Below are 21,563 nucleotides of genomic sequence, written 5' to 3'. Positions count from 1 at the left end.
ATCCTTTTGAGAAAATTTGCTGAAACTTTGGAGATGAGAGGATATTGTGGAGAGAAATAAAGAATTTACTTTTCAGTCCTTTAAAAAAAGACCTCTTTCCTCTCTAACTTCATTTGGTTTTCTGCACTAAAACTGGTTTTGGGTTGTCTATGTATTTTTTTTTTAAATTGAGAAATAACAGCTCCTCATTCAAGAACTATTTAAATCTGCTTCCAGGCAGAGTGCCTTTAAGATGGGGGTGTGGTTTGTTAATTTACACTGACACAGTTTTGGGGCTTTGAACAGAGAGTGTGTGCTAGAGTTCTATAGTAGGTTCACAGGTGGTGCTATTAACTAATCTTAGAAACAAGCTAGTACTTGTGATTTTTTTTTTGTGAAAGGCTAAAAGGCAGAAGCAAGCAGGAATGGGTTCAGGACTTTTATTTTACAAGCCAAGGTGAGCAGGGCTCAGCTCAATGTAAGTTTTAAAAATTTGCTAATAAAGTCGAGATCCCCCTTTAGCTATTATTCCAGCACTTTGCCATTTGCAAAATGTTTTACTTAAATCATCCAATCCCCTGATAAGAAATAACAGAACCGGGCATCCTCTTAAGAGAGGTCTGGACTTCCAAATTACTTGTCCTTTTAATTTTATTGTTGCCTTTCCACGATACAATTCTGGCTTGCAGTTGTTAATTCACTGTGCTTCCACTTCCTACACTGTTGGAGACTGATGGCCCTCGAAGTAGAATGTTGCTAACATTGAGTTTGGCAGCTATCTGACCTTACAAAGTCCTAGTCCTAGTCCAGCTGGCTCACAACATAAAGAATGGGTGCTCAGGGTATCCTGCTGGGAAAGATCCAGATGAGCTCTGGCCCTGTAATTCGGGATCCTAATGTTTGTCAGTTGGGCGCTGGCTGTCCAGGTCATATATATTATGGCTCTTATCTGGGGGAAAGGGAGTGTTCAGGGTACTGCTTTTCGGGATCCTGGTTTTCTCTGTCCAGGCCAGGCCTTTACTAGGGCGGCCTCCATCCATTCTTTGGGGCCTGCAAGATTTCGCTTTGCCCCACCCACTTCTCCCAGGATTGACACCGAACCTTCCCGGGAGAGCCCGTCCCAACCTTCTATAAATAAAACGCCAGCAGCCCCGCCACTACCAATCCAAAGGTCTGAGAGGTGGAGCTGGTGACGCAATAAAAATCGCCTCCAATGAAGGGATATGGCCCGCCTGGTTGATGGCTTTTAGACCAATAGCTGAGGAGTAGAGCGCGTCTGGCGTCATTGAGTCGAGGACAAATGAAAGGGCGGGAGGATTGTCTTTAACCAATGAATGTGAGCGCGGGGCCGTCAATCAAGGTGTCGGGGACCAATGGGCAGTGGGGTGCAGGGACCGAGGGGCGTCTCGGGCAGCCACGGACTCGGGTTCTGGTTCCCCTGCGGAGCTCGAGGGAGACGCGGGAGCCGGGAGCTGGGAGCCGGCTGGGGGGTGGGGGGGAGCGGGGCTACGGGAGCCAGCTGAGCCCGCGACCGCGACCGCTGCCGCCGCCGCCGCCGCCGCCCGGGGCGGGGGGTGGGGGGGGAACCCGGTCGCCAGCGCCCGTGCCAACGCCGCAGCCCGGGGCGGGGGGTGGGGGGGACCCGGCCGGAGCCGGAGCCGGAGCCAGCGCCGAGGAGATGGGGAACGCGGCCACCGCCAAGAAGGGCAGCGAGCTGGAGAGCGGTGAGTATTCAGGCCCCGACCCAATCTGATCCTTACCCCAGCAGACCCGGGCGCCCAGCTCCAGCCGTGGGCACAAAGACGAAACGAAACGGCCCCTGCCCTCTGGCAGCGTCCGTTCTCCTGCGGCTCCCCCCCACCCCCCATTCCGAGGCCGCTGAGCCCCTCGGTGCGAGGACTCCCATCCCGGCCCTGAATGAGCTCCTGTCCTCCCCACCCGACTCCGAACTTTTCTAGATCTCAGTTTTCTCATCTGTAAAAAGATGGGGTCGGACTACATTTATCAGGTCCCTTCCAGCAGCTCTGAAGCGTATGACCTCCACCGCTCCCCCCCCTTCCGGTCATCCTCCCTGGTCCCTGCCTGCCCGCCTCCCTCCCTCCTTCCCTCCTCCCCCCTTCTCTGTTTTGTAAATTACGACCCCGTTTTGTTGTTGATGTTGTTTTCATTCCTCGTCACTACCGAAAATACCGTGTGTGGTAGCTGCCTGTTCCCCCTTCTTCTGGCCTCATCTCCCTCCTCCCCCTCCTCCCCACCGCTGCCAAAGCCACGGCCAGCTGTCAACCCAGAGCTGGGGCCCTGCCTCCTGGCCCACCCTGCTTCCTGCAAGGCCCCCAGAAGTTTGCCCTGATCTCCACCCTACCCCTTTTCATAGTTTCTGGCCCAGTCACCCAATGACCATGAGTTCCTGGAACCCCACCACACCCTTTTTTAAAAAGCATCTCCGAAGGTTCTCTCTGTTAACTCTCCTCTCAAATGTCGTTTTGTTTTAAATGTTTATTGATACCTTTTCATTTTTATAGTCATTTTTGCATTTAGGTCCTCCTTGAACCCATTTTTGTAACAAAGAAAAATACGCGAAAACAACAAATACAGTGATTTCTTTGGCTACGCATGCAACATTCTGACCCTTTTAGTTCCCTGTCTTTCTGACTAGAGGAGGGAAGTGTATTTGATTATCTGTTCTACAAAACAGATTGGTTATTACACTTAAAAAGAGTTAGCTTCCTCTTAGTGTTCTTTTGATTTACATTCTTCTTATTGTGCATGTTGTTCTGATTAAATTTATTTCATTATGCATCAATTAATACATATCCAATATTTTAATTATTCATTTAGATTATGCATACATTTGTATATATATATCATAACTATGTAATATTTCACTACATTCATATTTCAGAGTTGGTTCAGCCTTTCCCCAATCAATGCTAATTAAATTAATTCCTGGTCTTTGCAAACAAAAATAATTCCCGTATGAATAGTTTGATATGTATTGGACCTTTCTGTCCTTGACCTTTTTGGGTTCCTTATAGTAGAATGAATTGGTCAAAGACGTTTAGTCACATTTATTAAATTGAATGATTGGACCAATTGGTTTACCATTGGTATATTAGTAGGTCCAACATTCTAAAGGCCCTCCAGTGGTGACTTTCCATTTTTTTAAAATCATCTTTGCCAACTTGCTGAATGTGAGAGAAAACCTAAATGTTTTGATTTATTTTATTAGTGTTTTGAGTATGTTTTTATCTCATCACTTAGAGTTTGCAGTTCTTTGGAAAACTGCCTTTATCTTTTGACCACTAATCTACCGTGGAACTCCAAATAATTTTGTAGTTTTCACCCTTATATTTTCATATGGCACCCCCTTATTTTTATCTCTATCTCCAGTTATATATTTCCTCAGAATACATAGCTGTGATCACACACACACACACACACACACACACACACACACACACACACACTTTTTCTAATTATTAGAGCTTTTGGTAAGGAAGAGAGTTAGGGTTCCCTATCTCCAAGTTAGTCAAATCTTCTCTGTAACCCTTTATCTATGTTTCTGTCGTTTCCCATCCGTTCTGTTTCTTATTCTGTGTACATTCTAGTCAAGTAGACATTTGGGCCCTGGGTCTTTCCCATCTCCAAGGCCAGACTTTTCCCTTTTAGGGATTTTAGGGATTAGTCATCACCCCCACCACCCCTAACTTTAAGAGAGGTGGCCAGAAATTAGGTAGAAGTTAAGATCTTTGCCCTACCAGGTTGTATCCACTGGACATTTCCTCTGTGTCCTACCCCTCAGCATCTGAGAACCTCCAGATTCCTCAATAAACAGATTATTTCACAACTGAGGCTCTGTCTTGCAATGGTCAGTAATAGGCTCCCTCAGTCTGCCAGATGCTCCTGGACTTTCTGCCTGTTCCCTTTTTAGGCAGTTTACCATTAGAGATCAGTTTTTTGTGACAGATATCTGGTATAGTTCTGGAAAGGTGGGAGAATTGGTGATCTTTCAGTTTTAGCAAGCAAGGGCTACTCTGTCTCAGATTGAACTAGGATAGTATATCCTGGGGATTTTATTCGGAAAATAAATGGCAAAGAGAAAAGGATAACCATGAATGACTTTTATGATTTTCTGGTTAGCAGCAGACTCAGCTATCAAGATCCAATACTTTACCTCTGTCCCCACTAAATCAGGATGACAGGACAAAGAACTGAAATCATCTATTCTACTAAAATTGATTAGAAATTTCCTCCAACCTTAATCTTTTGCAAGCTAGTACCACACACTTGGGCCTTCAGAGCAGGAGGACTGATTTTAAGTGTCCAGTTCAGTAGTCTGAACAGTGTTAGATATTCTCTATGTCCCACCCCTTTGCTAAAGGGCCCAGGCATAAAAACCAGGGAACCTTGTTCTCTGCCACTCTTTGGGATATCCCATACCACAGAAGTCAGAAGGGAAAGGTGGCAGCAGGTTGTCCGAGACAGTCCTGCCAGGCCCTAGAGAGAAGATATCTAAGTGTGACCATAGCCAAAGTTTTGCTGGGAGTGAAGCAGGTAGCGCCAGCCCTAGAAAAACTGGAGACTGGTCCAAAAGTGAGGGAGGCTGAGGAGACATGGAAAGGAGGGCCTAAAAGCATGTACTGCTTTCCTAGTTAGAAGAAACTACCTTTAAATGGAGCTTCCTTGGAGCAGATTATGGAAAACACTTTTGGAGAGGGATGGGAGTAGACATAAGATTACCTATTGGTGGTCTTGAAGCTCCAGAGGGAATTACTTAAGAATTAAGAAGCCCTTCTAGGGGATCTGGGAAAGTTCTTTCCTTCATGTCTCCCTCTGCTATCGAATTAAATAAAATTCTACTGCACCTTCTGATCCAATTTGTGCCTGAGGCTGTAGCCATGCAAGCCCAAAGGAGGCACGTAAAAGTTCAACCAGATTGTAAAACCACCCATTTCAGTGGGAGACCTAGAAAGTCAGCTGTATCAACATTGACATCCATTGTCCTCCTTTCAGGAGACATAGCCAAAGATCCTTGTAAAAGGAGCAAGGCCATCCTGGCAGCAGGCACTGTGGTAGAAAGAGCAGTAAATGTAGAGGACTGTATTTTGAATTCTGGCTCTAGGTCTCAGCATCAGTAGCCCCTCATTTTATTGAGAAGGATTTATCAGAGAAGGGATGCTATACCTGCCCACAGTCATAGCAGAGCCAGGATTCAAAACACAGTCCTTTGCCTCTACATTCACTGCTCTTTGATCCTAGTTCACTTCTCTGCAGCTCATTTTTATAATCCATTAAACAAGCATTTATTAAGCACCTGCTCTGTTACAAAAGAGGAATATGGTGTAACTGGCCTTTGAATTAGGATAACTTGGGTTCAAGCAGAGCTTTAGTTTCCCTTTCTGTGAAATAAATAGGTTGGACCAGATAAGCTCTGAGGCCTTTGCCAGCTCTTCCTCCTGTGATCTTATAATAGTCTTCCCAAGGAGGACAAGCCCCCTGAATGCTGACACCCCAGAGAAAGAGAAAGCATACTTTGAGGATCCTAACCTCTGACATATTAGTTGTATGATCTTGGATAAATCACTTAATTTCTCAATGTCCTCGGAAACTTAACAATATTATTTTCAGTGCTAATTGCATTAATGGACAAAATACTCTCAGAAGTTTCATCACATTTAAATCACATTTTTAAAAAATCACATTTAAAAAAAATTTTTTTTTATTGTCCCAGGCACATTTAAATGTGCAGACCAAAAATGAAAGTCTCTGTCCTCCTGGAGTGTACATTATGTTCCAAAATTCTCTTCTAAAATAGTAATAGTTTAAAAAACATAAAAAAGAAATTATTAATAGCTAGCATTTATGCAGCACATAACCATTTAATAAATATTATCTTATTTGATCCTCATAATAGTCTGGGAAGTAGGTGTTATCCCCGTTTTATGGATGAGGAAACTGAGGCTGAAAGAAGTTAAGGTCACACATCTATTAAGTGTCTAGGCAGGATTTGAACTCCTACCTTTCTGATTCCAAGTTCGACACTATCTAAGGCTCTACCTAAATGGCTTGTATTTCTATCCCTTATGGTTAGCAGTTTGCCTGGCCAATAGTAAATGCTTAATAAATGCTTGTTGTCTGAATAAGAGGGTTGGACTTCGGAAGTGTCAGACATGAGCAGTGACTGAAGTAGACTAATATGTAATTGGGAAATATTTACCAATATAAAAAATACTGTAGATCATAGATCATATTAATATGTGATTTTCTAAGTCATTCTTCTGTGGTTTAATGACCTCCTTTTTTATTTGAGTTTGACCACTGGACTAAATAATCTCAAAGGACCCTTTCAACTCTAAATCCTGTCATCTGATTTGTTGAAAATCATTTTTGCAATTCATTTGAGGAAAGCATTGCAATGCTTTCTACCATTCTCCAAGTTAGCCCCACATAGCTATCCTTTTTACAGGCTGGGTGAATAGACTCTGGACAGAGGGGAGATATTGATGCTTCAGAAGAGTTAGATTCAAGAACAGACTACAGCGTCAGAATCTGTTTGGAGGGGGGAGGAGGAGTGGCGTACCCTGACAGAGTTTCCCCTAAAACTCTGGGAGAGTAGGCTCCCGATCTAGGGGTAGAGGGTCGTTGAGAACCAGAGGGTGGAGAGCAGCCGATGTTTTCACATGGTGGGGGTTGTTTTTCTCTGGGATGGAACTAGAAGGGATCCGTTGGTGATTATGAATTAAAACAAAAGTGGGGATGCCTGGGGAAGAAAAGGGCAAGGTACTGAAGGAAGATTGGGGAATGAAAATTGAGTTTCTTACTTCGGGCTTGGTGCTGGAGGGACTCAAAGCAATCTGACCCTCTCAACCACCCTTGAGGGGAGCTCTTCACAGATGTTTCCCGTTCCCCGGAAAAGGCACAAAGCAGGCTGAGGACGAGGACTCTGCGTAGAGGAGGCCTTAATCCTAAAGGATCCTTGGGGTATTCGCCCTTAGTGTGGGAGAAGAGAGCAGAAGGGCCTGGCGAGGGACGCCCGAGGGACCAAGGACGAAGGCCGTGCCCGCTCCGCTGCAGCAGAAAGCTCGGGGACTTGGGGTCAGCAGCACGGGCTCCTAGGTCAGGCTTGGCCACTGCTTTGACTCGGAAGCGATTCCTGGTCACTTAGCCTAAATTTTCCCATCTGTAGAAGGAGGGGTGGGCGGACTCTAGGGCTTCCTGCGGCTTTTGGAGCTCCTAAATCCTTGCGGCTGATCTGGGAATCCCCGAGGGCGTGCATTCCAGCCACCTGCTGGAGGTGTGGAGCCGGGTGCCGTCCTACAGAAGCCCTAGAGGGTCAATCTGCACTTCGCTTTGGCGGTTGTATGGGTCTCCGGGCGGGTCCGTGGGCGGTCCGCCGGGATTTCTACCTGCTGAGTCCAGTCCACTTCGTACGGAAAGCCAGAGAGGTTAATCCGCCCCTTCTTCAGACTCCTCGGCTGTGGTGTTCTTCCTCCCCCTTGCGCCCCCTGTTGGGCTGGGGTGGGGGAAAGCCCCCTGTGGAGCCCCCCTGGATGAGGTTTGGCCCTTTGCAGCCACCATAGTCGGGGCTGTCTGTGAGAGAGAGACAGAGTGATGGCTGCTGCAGGTGAGCCCCTTCCTAGGACCCCTGTTGCCATAGTAACCCAGGGGCAAGGTATGCCATGCTCCCTATTCCTGACAAGCACAGTTTGGGAAGAGGGGTGGGTGGGTGGGCAAGGGAGTGGTGGCAAAGAGCAGAGGTTGGGGGTGCGGTGGCCTTGTAAAGGGATCCCGAAGAAGGAGGGGGCAGCCATCCCCTCCCACATTTTTATCTTCTCTTCTTCCCCCCACTTAGAACCTGTGAGACTCGGGCTTGGCATCTCTCTGGGCCTCAGTTGTCCTATCTGTAAAGCTAGTGAATTAGCCCAGATAACCTCTAAGGTCCCTGCAGCTCTAAAGTCCTATGATTTTTGGACTTTTTCAGCTCTTCCACTGGGGAGTGATACCCTTCCTTTCCTCTCTCCCCTCACGATCCCCACCAGAGAGGCTAAGAGGGAAGTGAACTTCCCTGGCTGGGCCTTATATGCAGTCGCACTGTGATGTAATGGAAGAAGCTCTGGGCTGGAGGTGAAGACCCCTGGGGTTTGAATCTTAATTCTGCCATTTAATGGCCATCAGATCTTGGGCAAGTCATATCACCTCTGACCCTGTTTCTTCATCTATAAAGTAGCATAATAATGTTTGTACTCCTCAACCCATGGAGTTCTTTGGAGGAGAGAATTTTGTTTATCTCAAAATGTGCCTTGGTTCATTCTGACTCTAACTCTACCATCCTAGTTTTGATTTTGGAGATAGTGGGACTGTTTTAACACATGCCTCATGAATACTGGTGTGGTTGGCCCCTGGATTTAGAAAATTGAATACAAAGGTACCTCGAGCATTAGTAGAGTACAATATTTGCTTTTTTAATTTTTTTTTAAGCATTAGTGGCCTGGGAAGGAATTCCCAATCTCTTGAGTAAATTGATGTCCTAGAATTTTGTGATTAGAGCTTCCCCTCCCAAGAAAAGTCTCTGAGATCAGATTGTGCTACTTCCAGTTTTGGATTTACTGTTTTGACCTCTCATACATGTGAGAGGAGAAGTAGTGAGGGTTTGTTATTTTGTTTTGGTTGTGGGGTACATTGTCCCTAAGTTTAAAATCAGATTGAAACTCTTGTTTAGAGCAGTTATCGGTGACCAAAACTGCTTGAAATTAGGAGGTTGCTTAAATACGGAAAAAGTGTTCAATCTGTGGGACTCTAGGAAGATGCCTGCCACAGAAGTCTGATGTTAACTTCCTAGTTATCTGGAGAAACTTATGCCAATCAGTCATGTCTCCCCAAAGGCTACAGAGAACTTGCAGATCCCAGGAAATACCAGCTGCCTTTCTTGTTGTTGTTGTTATGATCTTCATTCCCTGATATGAAGGCTGTTGGCAAAAGCTGCCCTATTGGGCTCCAGAGAATAGAACTTGGAACAGTGGGTACAAGGTACAGAAAGGCAGATTTCCGCTCTGTAGAAGAGAAAAATGTCCTAACATTTAAAAGCATTCAGAAGTGGGCTGTCTTGAAGAAGTGATGAATTCTTCATCACTCCAAGTCTTCAAATAAAGGCTAAGTTAAATGTTGGTTAGAGTAACTTCTATCTCTGAGTCTGTGATTCCTTTTCTAATTGAAACTCCAGTGTCAGAGGAAGAAGCACCTTAGGGCAGAGTGAAATGAGCAGTTAGTGGGCTTTGAAGCCTTTTGTTTTAAGCAATAGCACAAGGTGAAAATGAATTCTAGCCCTTCCCTCGTTTCTACTTCAGCCTACAGGAGGCTTAAGTGAGGGGGCCACTTTTGCTTATAAGCTTAATATGATCTGAGTAGGCAAGCAAATTTTCCACTAATAAAGAAACCTTAGGGGAATAATTTAAGGAAATATGTTGTATGGGTATCAAACCTGGTACTTCATCCCATCTTTCCTTTTCCCTCAATCTTCTTATATCAGGTAAGAAAGCCCTAGGTAAATGTTTCTGCCCCTGTAGGGACTCTCAGAGGCTCCTTCCGTGCCTTGATGTTAACCCCTTCAAATCCTGACCTTGCAATAAGGACAGACAGGGGAAGTCTAGCCACCTAAAATATTTCCAGGAGCACATCCTAACTCCAGTGCTAAAGAAGCACTGGAACAAGGCAAAGCAAGCTGTGACTCCTTTGGAGCAGAAACATAGTCTAGCTTGGTTAAGTGTTCTTCAGAAAACACTGAAGAGAGAACTACCCTGCACCATTATGGAGCCCCTTGAAGCCCCTTTGTGACCTTGGGCACGTGATTTCCTCACTCTGGACTTTAGTTTCTGTAAAATTAGGGAGATGGACTCAATTTCTAAGGTCTCTTTCGGCTCTAGAGCTCATGTTCCGATGACTTTTAAGAACATTTGAAAGTGTCTAAGAGCAGGTACCTTTAAGTGCTTCCCTGGCAACCAGCTCCTCCTCCTTCTCCACCATCCCGACTCTTTTCTTTTCAGAAGATTCAGGCTGACATTGTTGCTTTCGGGCTCCTTCATCTGCCTTCCTAGGAAGGGATCCCAGAGAGATCCCCAGGGATGAGGGCAGAAGGCTTGGAGCCTGAGAGCGCCTCAGAGATGACCTTCCAGCTGTGGCTACAGCTCTTTCTCTGGGCCCACCTAGCTGTACGCTTTGTCAGCTACCTTCGCCACACTCTCTGGGGGCCCAAGCTGTAGCCAGCCATCCCAGCTTCTAATCTGCACTGGCTCATAATCCTCACTGCTGCTTGGCATCCATCCTGGATCCCCCTGTACACACCGGGAACTCAACCTTCAAAAAGGCAGGAAGTAGAGGTTGGTGTAGGACCACCTGATCCAGTCCCCTTCCCTGCCCCCACCTCCAACTCCCTGGTGTCTCACTTCATTTGCTCCACCCGTAGCCTAATTCTGGGACAATGGGTAGGATATGGAGACACCCATGGCCACCTCAGCGGATCTATTTAAAGGCCTAAACAGTACTCTCACTTTGGCCTGTCTGGCCTCAGCTCCCTGGTGCCTCCTTGGAGCAATTGAGAATTCATATTTTCCCCAGTAGGGAGGATTCTGCTTCACATTTTCTCCTGCAGGAGGCCCTGTTTCTCCAAGAGCAAGTACTATATGATGCAGCTTCCCTCACCGGGACCCTAGAAAAGAGGCAACAGAAACAATTCCCAGTCTGGCTTATAGGTGTTATGCTTCCGGGGGCTGTGGGGTGGGGGTGGGGGCTGGAAGGAGGGGTTGGGAGGGAGGCTCCCCACTGTTTCTTGCAGAGTAAGCTAGTCATTAAAGGCGGGATTTCAAGGCTTTCCCAGTTGCTTTGCCCTCCTCAGATTGAGGAGTAGGATGGTTAAACAAGGAGAAGGAGGGTGAGAAGCATCTGGAAGGGACAGAATCATCTGGAATCTTGTTTTCAGCAGGCTATTACATACTAAAGCCTGAAGGCCTTAGTAGCAAAAGAAACTCTTCTGGGGGAATTGGCATCTGGCTTAGGAAGATGAGTAATTTGCTCAAATGTTCCATCTTGTTCCTTCATAATGTCAGCTGGAAGCTGACTGGCTACCTGCTTCTGACATCACACTTATGAGGGCTTTGCCTTTGTGCCATATTGGAATGGGACCTGGTAGAAAGAATAGGTGGCTAGATCTTGGAAGTCCTGGGCTCTGTGCCCATTCCTGAAGGGACATGGTAAGAAAGAACAGAAGGGAAGGACTCAGGTGCCTGCACAACAAGCAATCCATTTTTCTAGAAGAGTAGAGGTTAAAAGGGCCTCGAGTTCACCTTCCTTCCTTTCTGGGAACAGTTCTTGGTCTCCCTTCTAGTAAGAGGGTGTGAGTGGGTCGTCCCTTTAGCTGTGTCTGAATTCCCCACTTACTTTCCAAGTCCTTCTGATGCAGAAGGGGTCTTGAAGCTCATCCCACTCGTTTTATACACAGGAAAACTAAGGCCCAGAGCATGGAAGGACTAAGGCCAGAGTCACCAAAGCAAGGAAGTGCCAAGCCCAGACGGGATCCCTGAGCTCCTGAAAACAAGACCAGGACATTTTTCAAACTGTCCCCTACTTCCATACTGATTGCAGGCGTCTTTCACTCTTATCTAACATTGATTTCTTGCTAGCTTCAGACTCTGCCCAAAGTGGGCCCTCCTTATTTGCATAAAGCTAAAAGAGCTAGGTCTCACACAGTGTGTGAATAAGAGATTCCCCAGCCTACAGAATCAGGTTTGGACAGTAGATGGAAAGCTCTCATGAGCTTTCCTGTCTCTTGACAGGATTCAAGTGTCCCCAGAAAAATTACTTAATTCTGCTGAGCCTTTCCTCATCTGTAAAATGGGGGTGACAGATCAGAGTTCTTAAAGTAGCTACCTCTAGACCTATTGTGAATCAAGTACCTTGTAAACCTTACAGTATCAGAGAAACATAGGCTGTTGTTAAGAAGCAGCATGAGTCAATGGGAAGAGCAGGAGGCTTGATTTAAAATTCTAGCCCAGTGAATAATCATTTAATTCAATTCACAAAGCATGTACTAATTTCTGGTCTGTGTCTTCTTACTCTGAAATTAAAAAGTACACTCTAGCATCACCACCAAATATCTAGGGTTGGGGGGCTTTCTTTAAGGGAAGGGGATAAGGATATGAACTATAGTCCAGGATTCTCTCCCTCCCTCTCAAGCTCTGACCTACATTCCATGGACACCAATGTGAGTGTCCAGGTACTAAAGCAAGTACTAAGCCCTTACAAATTTAAAGAGTCCAAGGGAAACATTCAATCTGAGACAATACACAGCAGATAGACTCTAACATATACTGAGAGAGGGCCCCAGACAGGTCTCAAACTGTGAACGTACAGATAAGTTGTAGATCTGCAGGACTTTCCCTATGTTGGAGAAATCACATATCTCGATGGACCTTCTAGGACCTGTGCAGGGTTACAACGATAAAAAACGAAAGTAGCCTTTGCCTTCAAGTGGCTTACAGCCTATTGAGGGAGATGTAGTATCTATGAAAGTCAGTATAATCCAGAGTACTTTGAGAGAAGAATATTGAAGTGGGGATGGGGACCAAGAAAAGCTTCAGGGAAGAAGTATCTTGGAAGGAAGACAAGGATTCTGAGAGATGGAAAGGAGGAAGGGAATGGATGGACAGCAGGGGGGCAGGAGGGTTTGGGTTGGAATGTCGGCTCCCTGGAGGAAACTGAAAGGCTCTGAGCCTCAGTTCTCCTTATGTAAAAAGGAAGTAATAGTACTGGTACTGCCACTCCATAGGGATGTTGCCGAAAAACTCTAGCGCACCCTAGCAATGTCAGCTTCTATTATTAGAGAGAGTTGATGACGGCATTGAGAGACTTCTAGAGGAGGCAAGCCTGAGGCCACTGGGAGAGGTCAAGGGGAAGATCTGCAAGTTTACTGGAAGGTGCTTACAGAGACAGGCTTCAAGGCCATGGCCACTGAGCAGCTTTGAGGCCCTTCCACGGGGGAGACTTCACCCTAGGGCCCAGTGCTTCACGAGAAGGGCCCAGAGCAAGCAGCCAAATCCCAGGGCTATAAATACCTCAGCCCACATTGGTGTCCATGGAATGTAGGTCAGAGCTTGGGGGGAGGGGGAGGAACCCTGGCATATAGTTCAGATCCTTGTCCCCGCCCCTTAGAGGAAGCCCCCCAACCCTAGATATTTGGTGGTGGTGGTGCTAGAGTATACTTTTTAGTTTCAGAGTAAGGAGGCACAGACCAGAAATTAGGCTTTCTCCACTTGGCTGCTTGCTAGAAGGCAGTAGGCCCCCCTAAAGGGATGGGGGTGGGGAAGAAGAGTATTGGAAGGATGGAACCCTGGGAAGACAGCTACCATGTAGCTTAGATTAGTTCTGTTGGGTTGGAGCTATCCGAGCTCAGCACTTTGGTAACAACAAAATATCAAGTGCTTACTGTATGCCAAGCCTTGTTCCAAGTGCTAAGAGTGATTTTTTAAAAGAAAATTTAAATAAGATAGGCCCTGTCCATATGAAACTTACAGTCAAATGGGAACTAACACATCAATACAGATAACTACTACACAATAATTTATGAGGAGAGCAGTCCAAAACCAAATTCTCCAGGAGACCCAAAGGGGGAGGTCTTCCCTCACCTGGCAGGAACTAGAAGTATTCCTGGAGGATGGGACTTTTGAGTTGGTGTTTAAAGCTGGATTTGAATTCACCAGATGCCTGAAAGCAAAGGCTCTGCCTGAAATAGAGGCAGGAAGTCCTGTTAGGAAGCTATTCCAGTAGCCCAGGTTGGTAGTGACGGAGGACCTAGGTGAGGGTGTGTAGTGTAAGGAAAGAGGAAGCAATGAAGGATGAGAGAGGAAGGGAAGGAGAGTCAGCAGGGTCCAGTAACTGACCACATGAGAAATGAAGGAAGAAGAGTTAAAGATGGCCCCAGAGTTCTGAACAGCTATACAATGCATTGTTACCAGTAATAGTATATTTAAATATTCATTATAAATAATAGTCATCTGTGACCCCACCCTTATCTCATGTTAACCTTTGGGATGTTTGCCTAACTCTTCTTACCAATACACACACATACTCCAGCTATTGACTTGGGGGTCTGAAGCCAGGATCCCTTCAAAACTGTAGCCTCCCCAATGTTGTTAAGATGATCAAAGAAGGGAGTACATGAAAAATAAGTTCTGTGAGGGCAGGTGCTGTTTTCTACCTCTGTCTGAATCCTCAGTTATTTGACACAAGGCTTTGCACACTGGAGGTCTTTAGTAAGCTCTTGGTAACTTGTTGCATTTTCTTGCAAGCATCTTAAGGACTGTACCCAGAGTCTCTCTGAGCCTTCAACTTCCCCTTCTGTTACATGAAGCCTCTAATTGGTGCTCTCCATTCCTTTCAGTGAAAGAGTTTCTAGCTAAAGCCAAAGAAGAATTCCTCAAGAAATGGGAAAGTCCACCTCAGGTACCTCAAGTTTTGGACCTGGGGTGGGGGGGGAGCAAGTGCTTCCCAAAGGGTACCAAGGAGCCCATATCCATCTAATTCCAGTCTCCATATAGATTCTTCCATTGGCCACTGTACTGTCACCCCAAAGAGATTTCTGTCTTTGTCTTTCCCCTGCCCCCTATCCTTTCCTAACTCCCTACCATCTCCTAGCCACAACGTTCATCCTAGCCCCAGCTCCTCCCTCAGCAGCTGCCAAGAGCTCTTGGACCTCATGCTAGGGCTGAACCCACCCCTAACCATAACCCACAGGAATATACCTTCACCTGCCATCTTCTCTACTCCCTTTCTTCTGTTCTGCTAAGGCCCCCTTCTTGTGGTACAAGAAGAGATTCCAGTGGCTTTAATACTGACCCTTACCCATCCCAGATTGAATAGGGGAAGAGGAAAAGGGGCGGTGGTGTATGCCTTTGAGGGCTAAAGGAGACACTGAATTTTTACATCTCTTTATTTAGCAAAGTACAGTCCAGCTGGATCAATTTGACAGAATCAAGACTCTAGGCACTGGTTCCTTTGGTCGAGTGATACTTGTGAAGCACAAAGAATCGGGGAACTACTTTGCCATGAAAGTCCTTGACAAACAGAAGGTAAGCATTGCCCTCCAAACCCCCAGCACTCCAGTGTCATGTATTTCATGGACCCCATTCCTCATTCTACACATAAACACTCTCTGTTGCACTGTCTCTGTTTCTGTATCTTTGGCTGCCTGGGTGGCTCTCTCTCACTCTCTGCCTCTTCCTTATCCTAGGGATATGGGGAAAGAGCTGCTCTTGGCCCAAGTTCCTGGCATCTCCCAAGTGATGAGCTAAGAAGAAGGCTGGGAGACAGGCCCTGGATCTGGTGGGGAAGAGGGCGGGTAGAGGAGAAGGGGAGAAGAGGATGGGCCTAAATGAGCCAGGAAAACAGAGGTGTGAAAGGGCAACTTGGTGCAATCTTTGGCATCAGTGGGGAACAGGCTTGAGCTTCCCTACGTTGGGCATTTCATGTATCATCTAAGCCTCCATTTCCTCTTCTCTGAAAATGAAGGAGTTAGATTCAATCCTCCAAATCCTTTTCCTTTCTAAATTCAGGAATTAATCCCATCTGGAAGCTGACCCATCTTTTTTCCTTTTTAAATTCCTTCATCCCATTTCCTTCCTTCCTTTTCAAAGGTGGTGAAGCTGAAACAAATTGAGCATACAATGAATGAGAAGCGTATCCTGCAGGCCATCAACTTCCCATTCCTCGTCCGACTAGAATATTCCTTCAAGGTATTCCAGACAGCTTTGTCCTTGGCTGACTAGAGAGCAGGGGTGGCAGCAGTAGGGATGCCAGGGGCCCCTCTCCTGGGGAGTAATATAATGCTTCATTGTATACTGTTGCAGTTGGTAGAATTGGGCAACTTGGTATCTATTCATAAAAAGTTTTCTCTGAAACCTGTGCTTTGAGGCTAAGTGTGAACATTTAACATCATTTATGCCAGTGTTGTGGGGAAGTGGGGGGGGGGGGGAGGGGCATGTGGAAGAAGGGGCAGGAGAACCTAGGGGCCAGCCTGGGTTTCCAGACTTTCAGGAGGAAGAAGGCAGGCTTCTGGGGAGGGTAGGGGCAGGAGTATGAATGAGAGTGGGAAAGGATATCTTTTCTTTATAGGACAACACAAACCTGTACATGGTGATGGAGTACGTCCCAGGTGGGGAAATGTTCTCCCACTTACGGCGGATCGGAAGGTTCAGGTGAGCAGCTACCCAAGGCATCCTCCAGGCCAGCACATAGCATCCCAGAATAGGGAGTAGACTTCCTGATCCCTAGAGTTTCAAATGATGAATAAGCAGCATGGAGCCTGATGGTCTAGTAAGAAGTAAAGGACAGTGTCTAAAGATTGGCTGGAGGATAACTTGAGTTTGGGGAAATGGTCTTTCCAAATTTTCCTACCTCCAGCAACTATCCTTGCTTTCTTTTTCTTTCCTCATACCAGTGAGCCCCATGCTCGCTTTTATGCAGCTCAGATTGTCCTGACCTTTGAATACCTTCACTCACTGGACCTGATCTACCGGGACCTGAAGCCTGAGAATCTTCTCATTGACCAGCAGGGCTATATCCAGGTACTCCCCAGGGCAGAGATGACAAATCACTGCCGAGTAGAATTCCAGTCATTTCCTGCAAGAGAGTATACATACATATACACACACGTCCATACACCATGCAGCCCTTCTGCTTGTCCCTTTCCTGTGCTTTCTTAGGCAGGATGTGACTCCATATACTTCTTCTCATGGCCATAGGTGACAGATTTTGGTTTTGCCAAGCGTGTGAAAGGCCGAACTTGGACTTTGTGTGGGACGCCTGAATACCTGGCTCCTGAGATCATCCTTAGCAAGGTGAGCACCTCTAAAACAGTCAGTCCCCCTTATTTTATAGAACACATCTGGGGCTTGTCTTTTATTCCCCCAATCCTCACCATAACTCAAACAAAGGCCCTTTTCATATGACCCTTTCTCTCTCAAATTGCCTGGCCTTGCTCTCTTCCATCCTTACTTTTTCTTTCTTTCTCCAGGGGTATAACAAGGCTGTGGACTGGTGGGCCCTAGGTGTCCTGATCTATGAAATGGCAGCAGGCTATCCTCCTTTCTTTGCTGACCAGCCCATCCAGATATATGAAAAGATTGTCTCTGGGAAGGTAAGACCTCAGGGTAAAGGCTGACAGTTTAACACATTATTTTTTGGGCTCTTTTGGGGCCTCAGGAAAGATATTTCTTTGGACTTCCTAGCTTTCCTATTCCACAGATTAACTCAATAAGGTAATGCTTTGTTTTGGTTAAATATTGTAAAAGGATCATTTAGTCATTAAAGAGAAATCATTTGGATACCAGTGGAGAATTCATATTAAACAAAAAGGTACCAACTGGCATTTACCGGTTTGTGCAATGTCTAAGGCTCTGTATCTAAGGCACAGTGCAAGGAACAATGATGAATAAGACCCAATCCCCCCAGGACAGGCTGCTCCAGATGTAATCATCAACATGTGTGCATCGTCCAGCTCTTTTTGAATACAACATTATGAGAGATGTCATTAGGTAATAAGCGCCCAATAATTTTGTGGAAAATAAAGACTAGAGCACTGTCCCAGAACCAGAGAATTCAGATTGAATCCATGTTCAACTATTTACTGATTGTAGAATTCTTTATTTTCTACCATCACCACTCCCCCAAATTAGCCCTCCCTCTTTCATATTTCTGTCTCAGTTGGGGATGGGGAAGGAAGGAAAGAAAGAGAAAGAGAGAATTTGAGCTGAAAATAAACAAAACAGATTTCCCTATTTCTATCGAGGGTGCCACCATTCTTCTAATCACTTTGGTTCACAGTTCTTGAAGTCATTACTCTCACCCAAAGCCCCTGTATTTATCAGTTACCAAGTCTCCTCAAATCTTCCTGCAGCCCCCTCTTTCACTCATATCAATCCCCTTTGATAATCAGATAGCCTCTGTATGAGTTCAGGGTCCTGCTTCCTAATTGATCTTCTGCCTCTAGTTTTACTTCTACACACATACACACACACACACACATGCTTAAAACACAGATCTGATCATGTCTCCTCCAGTCAGAAACTTTTAAATGGGCCTATTTGCCTCTTGTATTAGAGACAGACTCCCCCCATCTGGCATTTAAAGCCACTCAAAATTTGTACCCCACTTATCTTTCTAGTCATTTCATTTCATTTTGCTCCTCTTGACAGTCTCCACTGAAATCAACCCATGAACCATTCTCGACCCCTTAAGTACCACTTCCTGACTGCCTTTGCACAGCCTGTAGCCCACATCCAGAATTATCTGCCTCTTTACCTCTAGCTCCTAAAATCCTTAACTGAAACTTGGCTACAGGAGGTCTTTTCTGATTCCTTTCCAGTTAATAACACTCTTTCTCTTTGAAAATTGTTTTTATTACTATGTATAAACTTTACAGTCATTGTTTAAACATTGTATCCCCTAGGTAGCATCATCATCATCAACAAGTATTTATTGATACTTTACTATGTGCTATACTCTGTGCTGAGTCCTGAGGCACAAAGAAAGACAAAGACCTGGGCCCCAGGATACAATGGATACAAATTTTTTAAGGGCAGAAACGGGTCTATTTTTGTCATCAGATTCCCCAAGGCCTAGCACAATGCCTTCCACATAGGAGGAACGTAATAGAATTATTTAATAAACAAAGGGAAGGGAAGACTGAAATAATGTTGTGATTTGATGAATTGGTCGTATTTGGGTATGCATATAGAATGCAGTGACCATTCTAGAAACACAGGTGATCTGAAGCCATGAGAGAGAATCCACTCTCTTTGTGTTGTCGGCACCCTTTCCTTGTCCTTCCAGGTGCGATTCCCTTCTCACTTCAGCTCCGATTTAAAGGACCTGCTTCGGAATCTGCTCCAAGTGGATCTCACCAAGCGCTATGGGAACCTCAAAAATGGTGTCAATGACATCAAGAACCACAAATGGTTTGCCACCACTGACTGGATCGCCATCTACCAGAGGAAGGTGGGGTTACTCAGCCAGGTCTGGCAAGAGGCTGAAGGGTTGGAGGGAAGGGTGAGGAAGGGGATGATATCTGAGAATATGACTTCAGTCCTGGCTCTGTCATTCACTTTTAGAGCTACGTCTGCATTTGTTTCCTTCTTTGTAAAGTGAGTTTTTGGTTAGATGATCTCTTTATTTCCTCCTATCCCCATACTCTATTCTGTGCTCTGGGAAGATACTAGCATCTTGTTCTGCCCTCAGGATCTTTTTAGACCATGGGAGGAGAACAGATATATTCCCTGTTTTTTTGTAGGTGATGCTATTTCCATGCCCTAGAATGCCAGAAAGAGAATTAAGCCTCCAACCCAGAGGCCTTCTGGGCAGGCTCTACTGGTGATGCTCTAGGTCATTGACCAGGTCACTTCCCTCTCAGGGTTTCAGTTTCTTAATGAAATGGTAGTAGAGGGTGGGCTAAGGGCCCTTCACCTCTTAAGATTCTCACTTCTTGACAGGTGGAAGCTCCCTTTATACCAAAGTGCAAAGGCCCAGGTGACACAAGTAATTTTGATGATTATGAGGAAGAAGAGCTCCGGATCTCCATCACTGAGAAGTGCGCCAAGGAATTTGCCGACTTCTAATGGTGTCCCTAGGTCCTGGTGGTTTTCTTTTTGGGGGTGGGGGGTGGGAGGGGTGGATTGAACAGCCTGAGGGCCCCAGAGTTTCTGGCATATTAATTTTTCCCTAGGGAGATCAGAAAGTAGAGATGTTTGCAGGGTGGGGAGAGGGAGATTCAAATATCAGATGGCCCCCCCTCCCCTTCCCGTCCATCCCTAACCCTCACTACTTTTCCCTCACTGTCTCACTCTGGCTGGTAGACCCCTTGGCTGGGTTCCCTCTGCTCTTTGCCTCACTTCATGCAAATTTTAGATCAGTTTTCCAGCCCAAACAGACCTGAACCTTCTCCCTCTTAAAACCACCAGAAATGCAGTTTCTTTCCAGCCCGGCCCTCCACCCACAGTAGGATCCTGGTACCTAGAGGGCCTTGTTTTTGTAGCTCCTTATTGATCCCCCTGGTGCTGGGAAGTTGGGGCAGGGGAGCCAGGGGATCCCAAGTTGGAAAACCTCCAATTCCCAAGACTACCCTCTCCCTAGAACTTCAGAACCTTAGCTAGAAGTTAAAAGGACAGACAACCCAGTTCCCCACAAGGAGAGACCCTATCTGGGAAGATGTGTTAGCAAAAGTTTGTGGCTCCTTTATATTTAAAAATTTTTTAAAAATATTATTTAAGTTATATTTGTCGTCCCTTCTAATCCCTTCCCACTTTCCCTGGCTGTCCCCAATACATTTTAATATGTGTGGATCTGCCTAGGTCAAAGGCTTTGGAGCTTTTAACCTCTGGGATCTTAGCTGATGGTTTTGAGCTGGGTCTGTGACTTGGGGATGGGGATATTTTTGCTGCTGATCTTAACCAGGGAGTTATGGGAACAATTGTGAGATGGCCTTGAGAGGGGTATCCTGCCAAGTTTGAAAGAGCCCTGGGCTCTTTCAGCACCACAACCCCCCCACTCCCACCCCCACCCCCACTCCCACTCCCAGTGATCTCTCTTCCTCATGATCAGCTCTCTTAATCCCCACATCTTTTCTACTCCCCAGTTTTTGATCACTTGGGATATTAGGGCACTAGAAAAAACCCCAACATTTCCTAACCTATCCAGGCACCCTTGCTTGTGATCCCTGCCAAAGAGGCCTCCCAGATATCTCTGGGGGCACACCTCCTTCATTTTAGCCATTCTTATCTATAGATTTTTAATGCTCAGCCACTAACTTCCCATTCTGTCTGGGAGTGTCACTCCCTAAAAGCAATTTGAAGGATGTAGCCTACCTTAGGTGGGGAAAAATGGGGGGACTGGGAGAAAGAAAACAGGAAGTGCCACAGCTTCAAGGTAGAGAGCTTCCTTTTGCCATGGGAATGCCAATTTTTATTCACCCAATAGCCTCTCCACCATCCCCCACCCTTAGAAGCACCCTCCATCTGGCTTGTCTGACAGCTACCCATCACTCCTCCCACTGACCCCCTTGCCGAGGCATCTGAATTATCATAATTTCCCCCCCTCTCTAGAAAGTAGCTCAATGGAGAGCAGACCATGTCTCTCCATCCCCTTTCTCTTTTTTGTCCCTCTCTCAACTTTTCCCCCATCCCTGAAGGAGTTCATAGGCCTAGGGTAGGGAGGGGGGGATAGCTGGGAGTTTAAACCTGTGTGATTCGAAGAAATTTGTTTCACGGAAATGACTTCCTCTTTAACGGTGTGCTTTGTTGTAAACATATTTGAAAACTATTACCAATAAAGTTTTGTTTAAAAAAAAAAAAACAACCCTGTCTTTCCTGACCCTCTCCCCACACTTGCATACCCTCTGGCATCTCAGAAACCCGAGTTGAAGGAAAAACTTGCCTTGGACCTTCAAGTCCAGGTGGGGATCTGGACTAGCCCTGTCTGGCCTTAGAGCTTTCCTCAGGCTAGGGCCTTTCTGCTGCTGTAAGGTGGTTTTGCCTGAAATATATGCT

At 46.0% G+C, this 21,563-nt stretch overlaps 1 protein-coding gene across 1 annotated transcript; it reads left to right on the top strand.

The window, feature by feature from the left end:
- The first annotated feature begins 1,294 nt into the window (after positions 1-1,294).
- On the top strand, positions 1,295-21,372 carry PRKACA (protein kinase cAMP-activated catalytic subunit alpha). Its single transcript, XM_051971687.1, has 10 exons — positions 1,295-1,703; positions 14,408-14,469; positions 14,964-15,095; positions 15,660-15,758; positions 16,138-16,220; positions 16,463-16,589; positions 16,767-16,862; positions 17,039-17,161; positions 18,856-19,020; positions 19,512-21,372. The coding sequence occupies exons 1-10, from the start codon at positions 1,310-1,312 to the stop codon at positions 19,635-19,637; spliced, it is 1,407 nt and encodes a 468-aa protein (XP_051827647.1). The 5' UTR covers positions 1,295-1,309; the 3' UTR covers positions 19,638-21,372.
- Positions 21,373-21,563: the final 191 nt, after the last annotated feature.

Source organism: Antechinus flavipes, chromosome 1 (assembly GCF_016432865.1).
Source record: "Antechinus flavipes isolate AdamAnt ecotype Samford, QLD, Australia chromosome 1, AdamAnt_v2, whole genome shotgun sequence".
NCBI classification, from domain to species: Eukaryota; Metazoa; Chordata; class Mammalia; order Dasyuromorphia; family Dasyuridae; genus Antechinus; species Antechinus flavipes.
The sequence above is the reverse complement of the archived record's forward strand: the minus strand, read 5'-3'. Positions and strand labels throughout refer to the sequence as shown.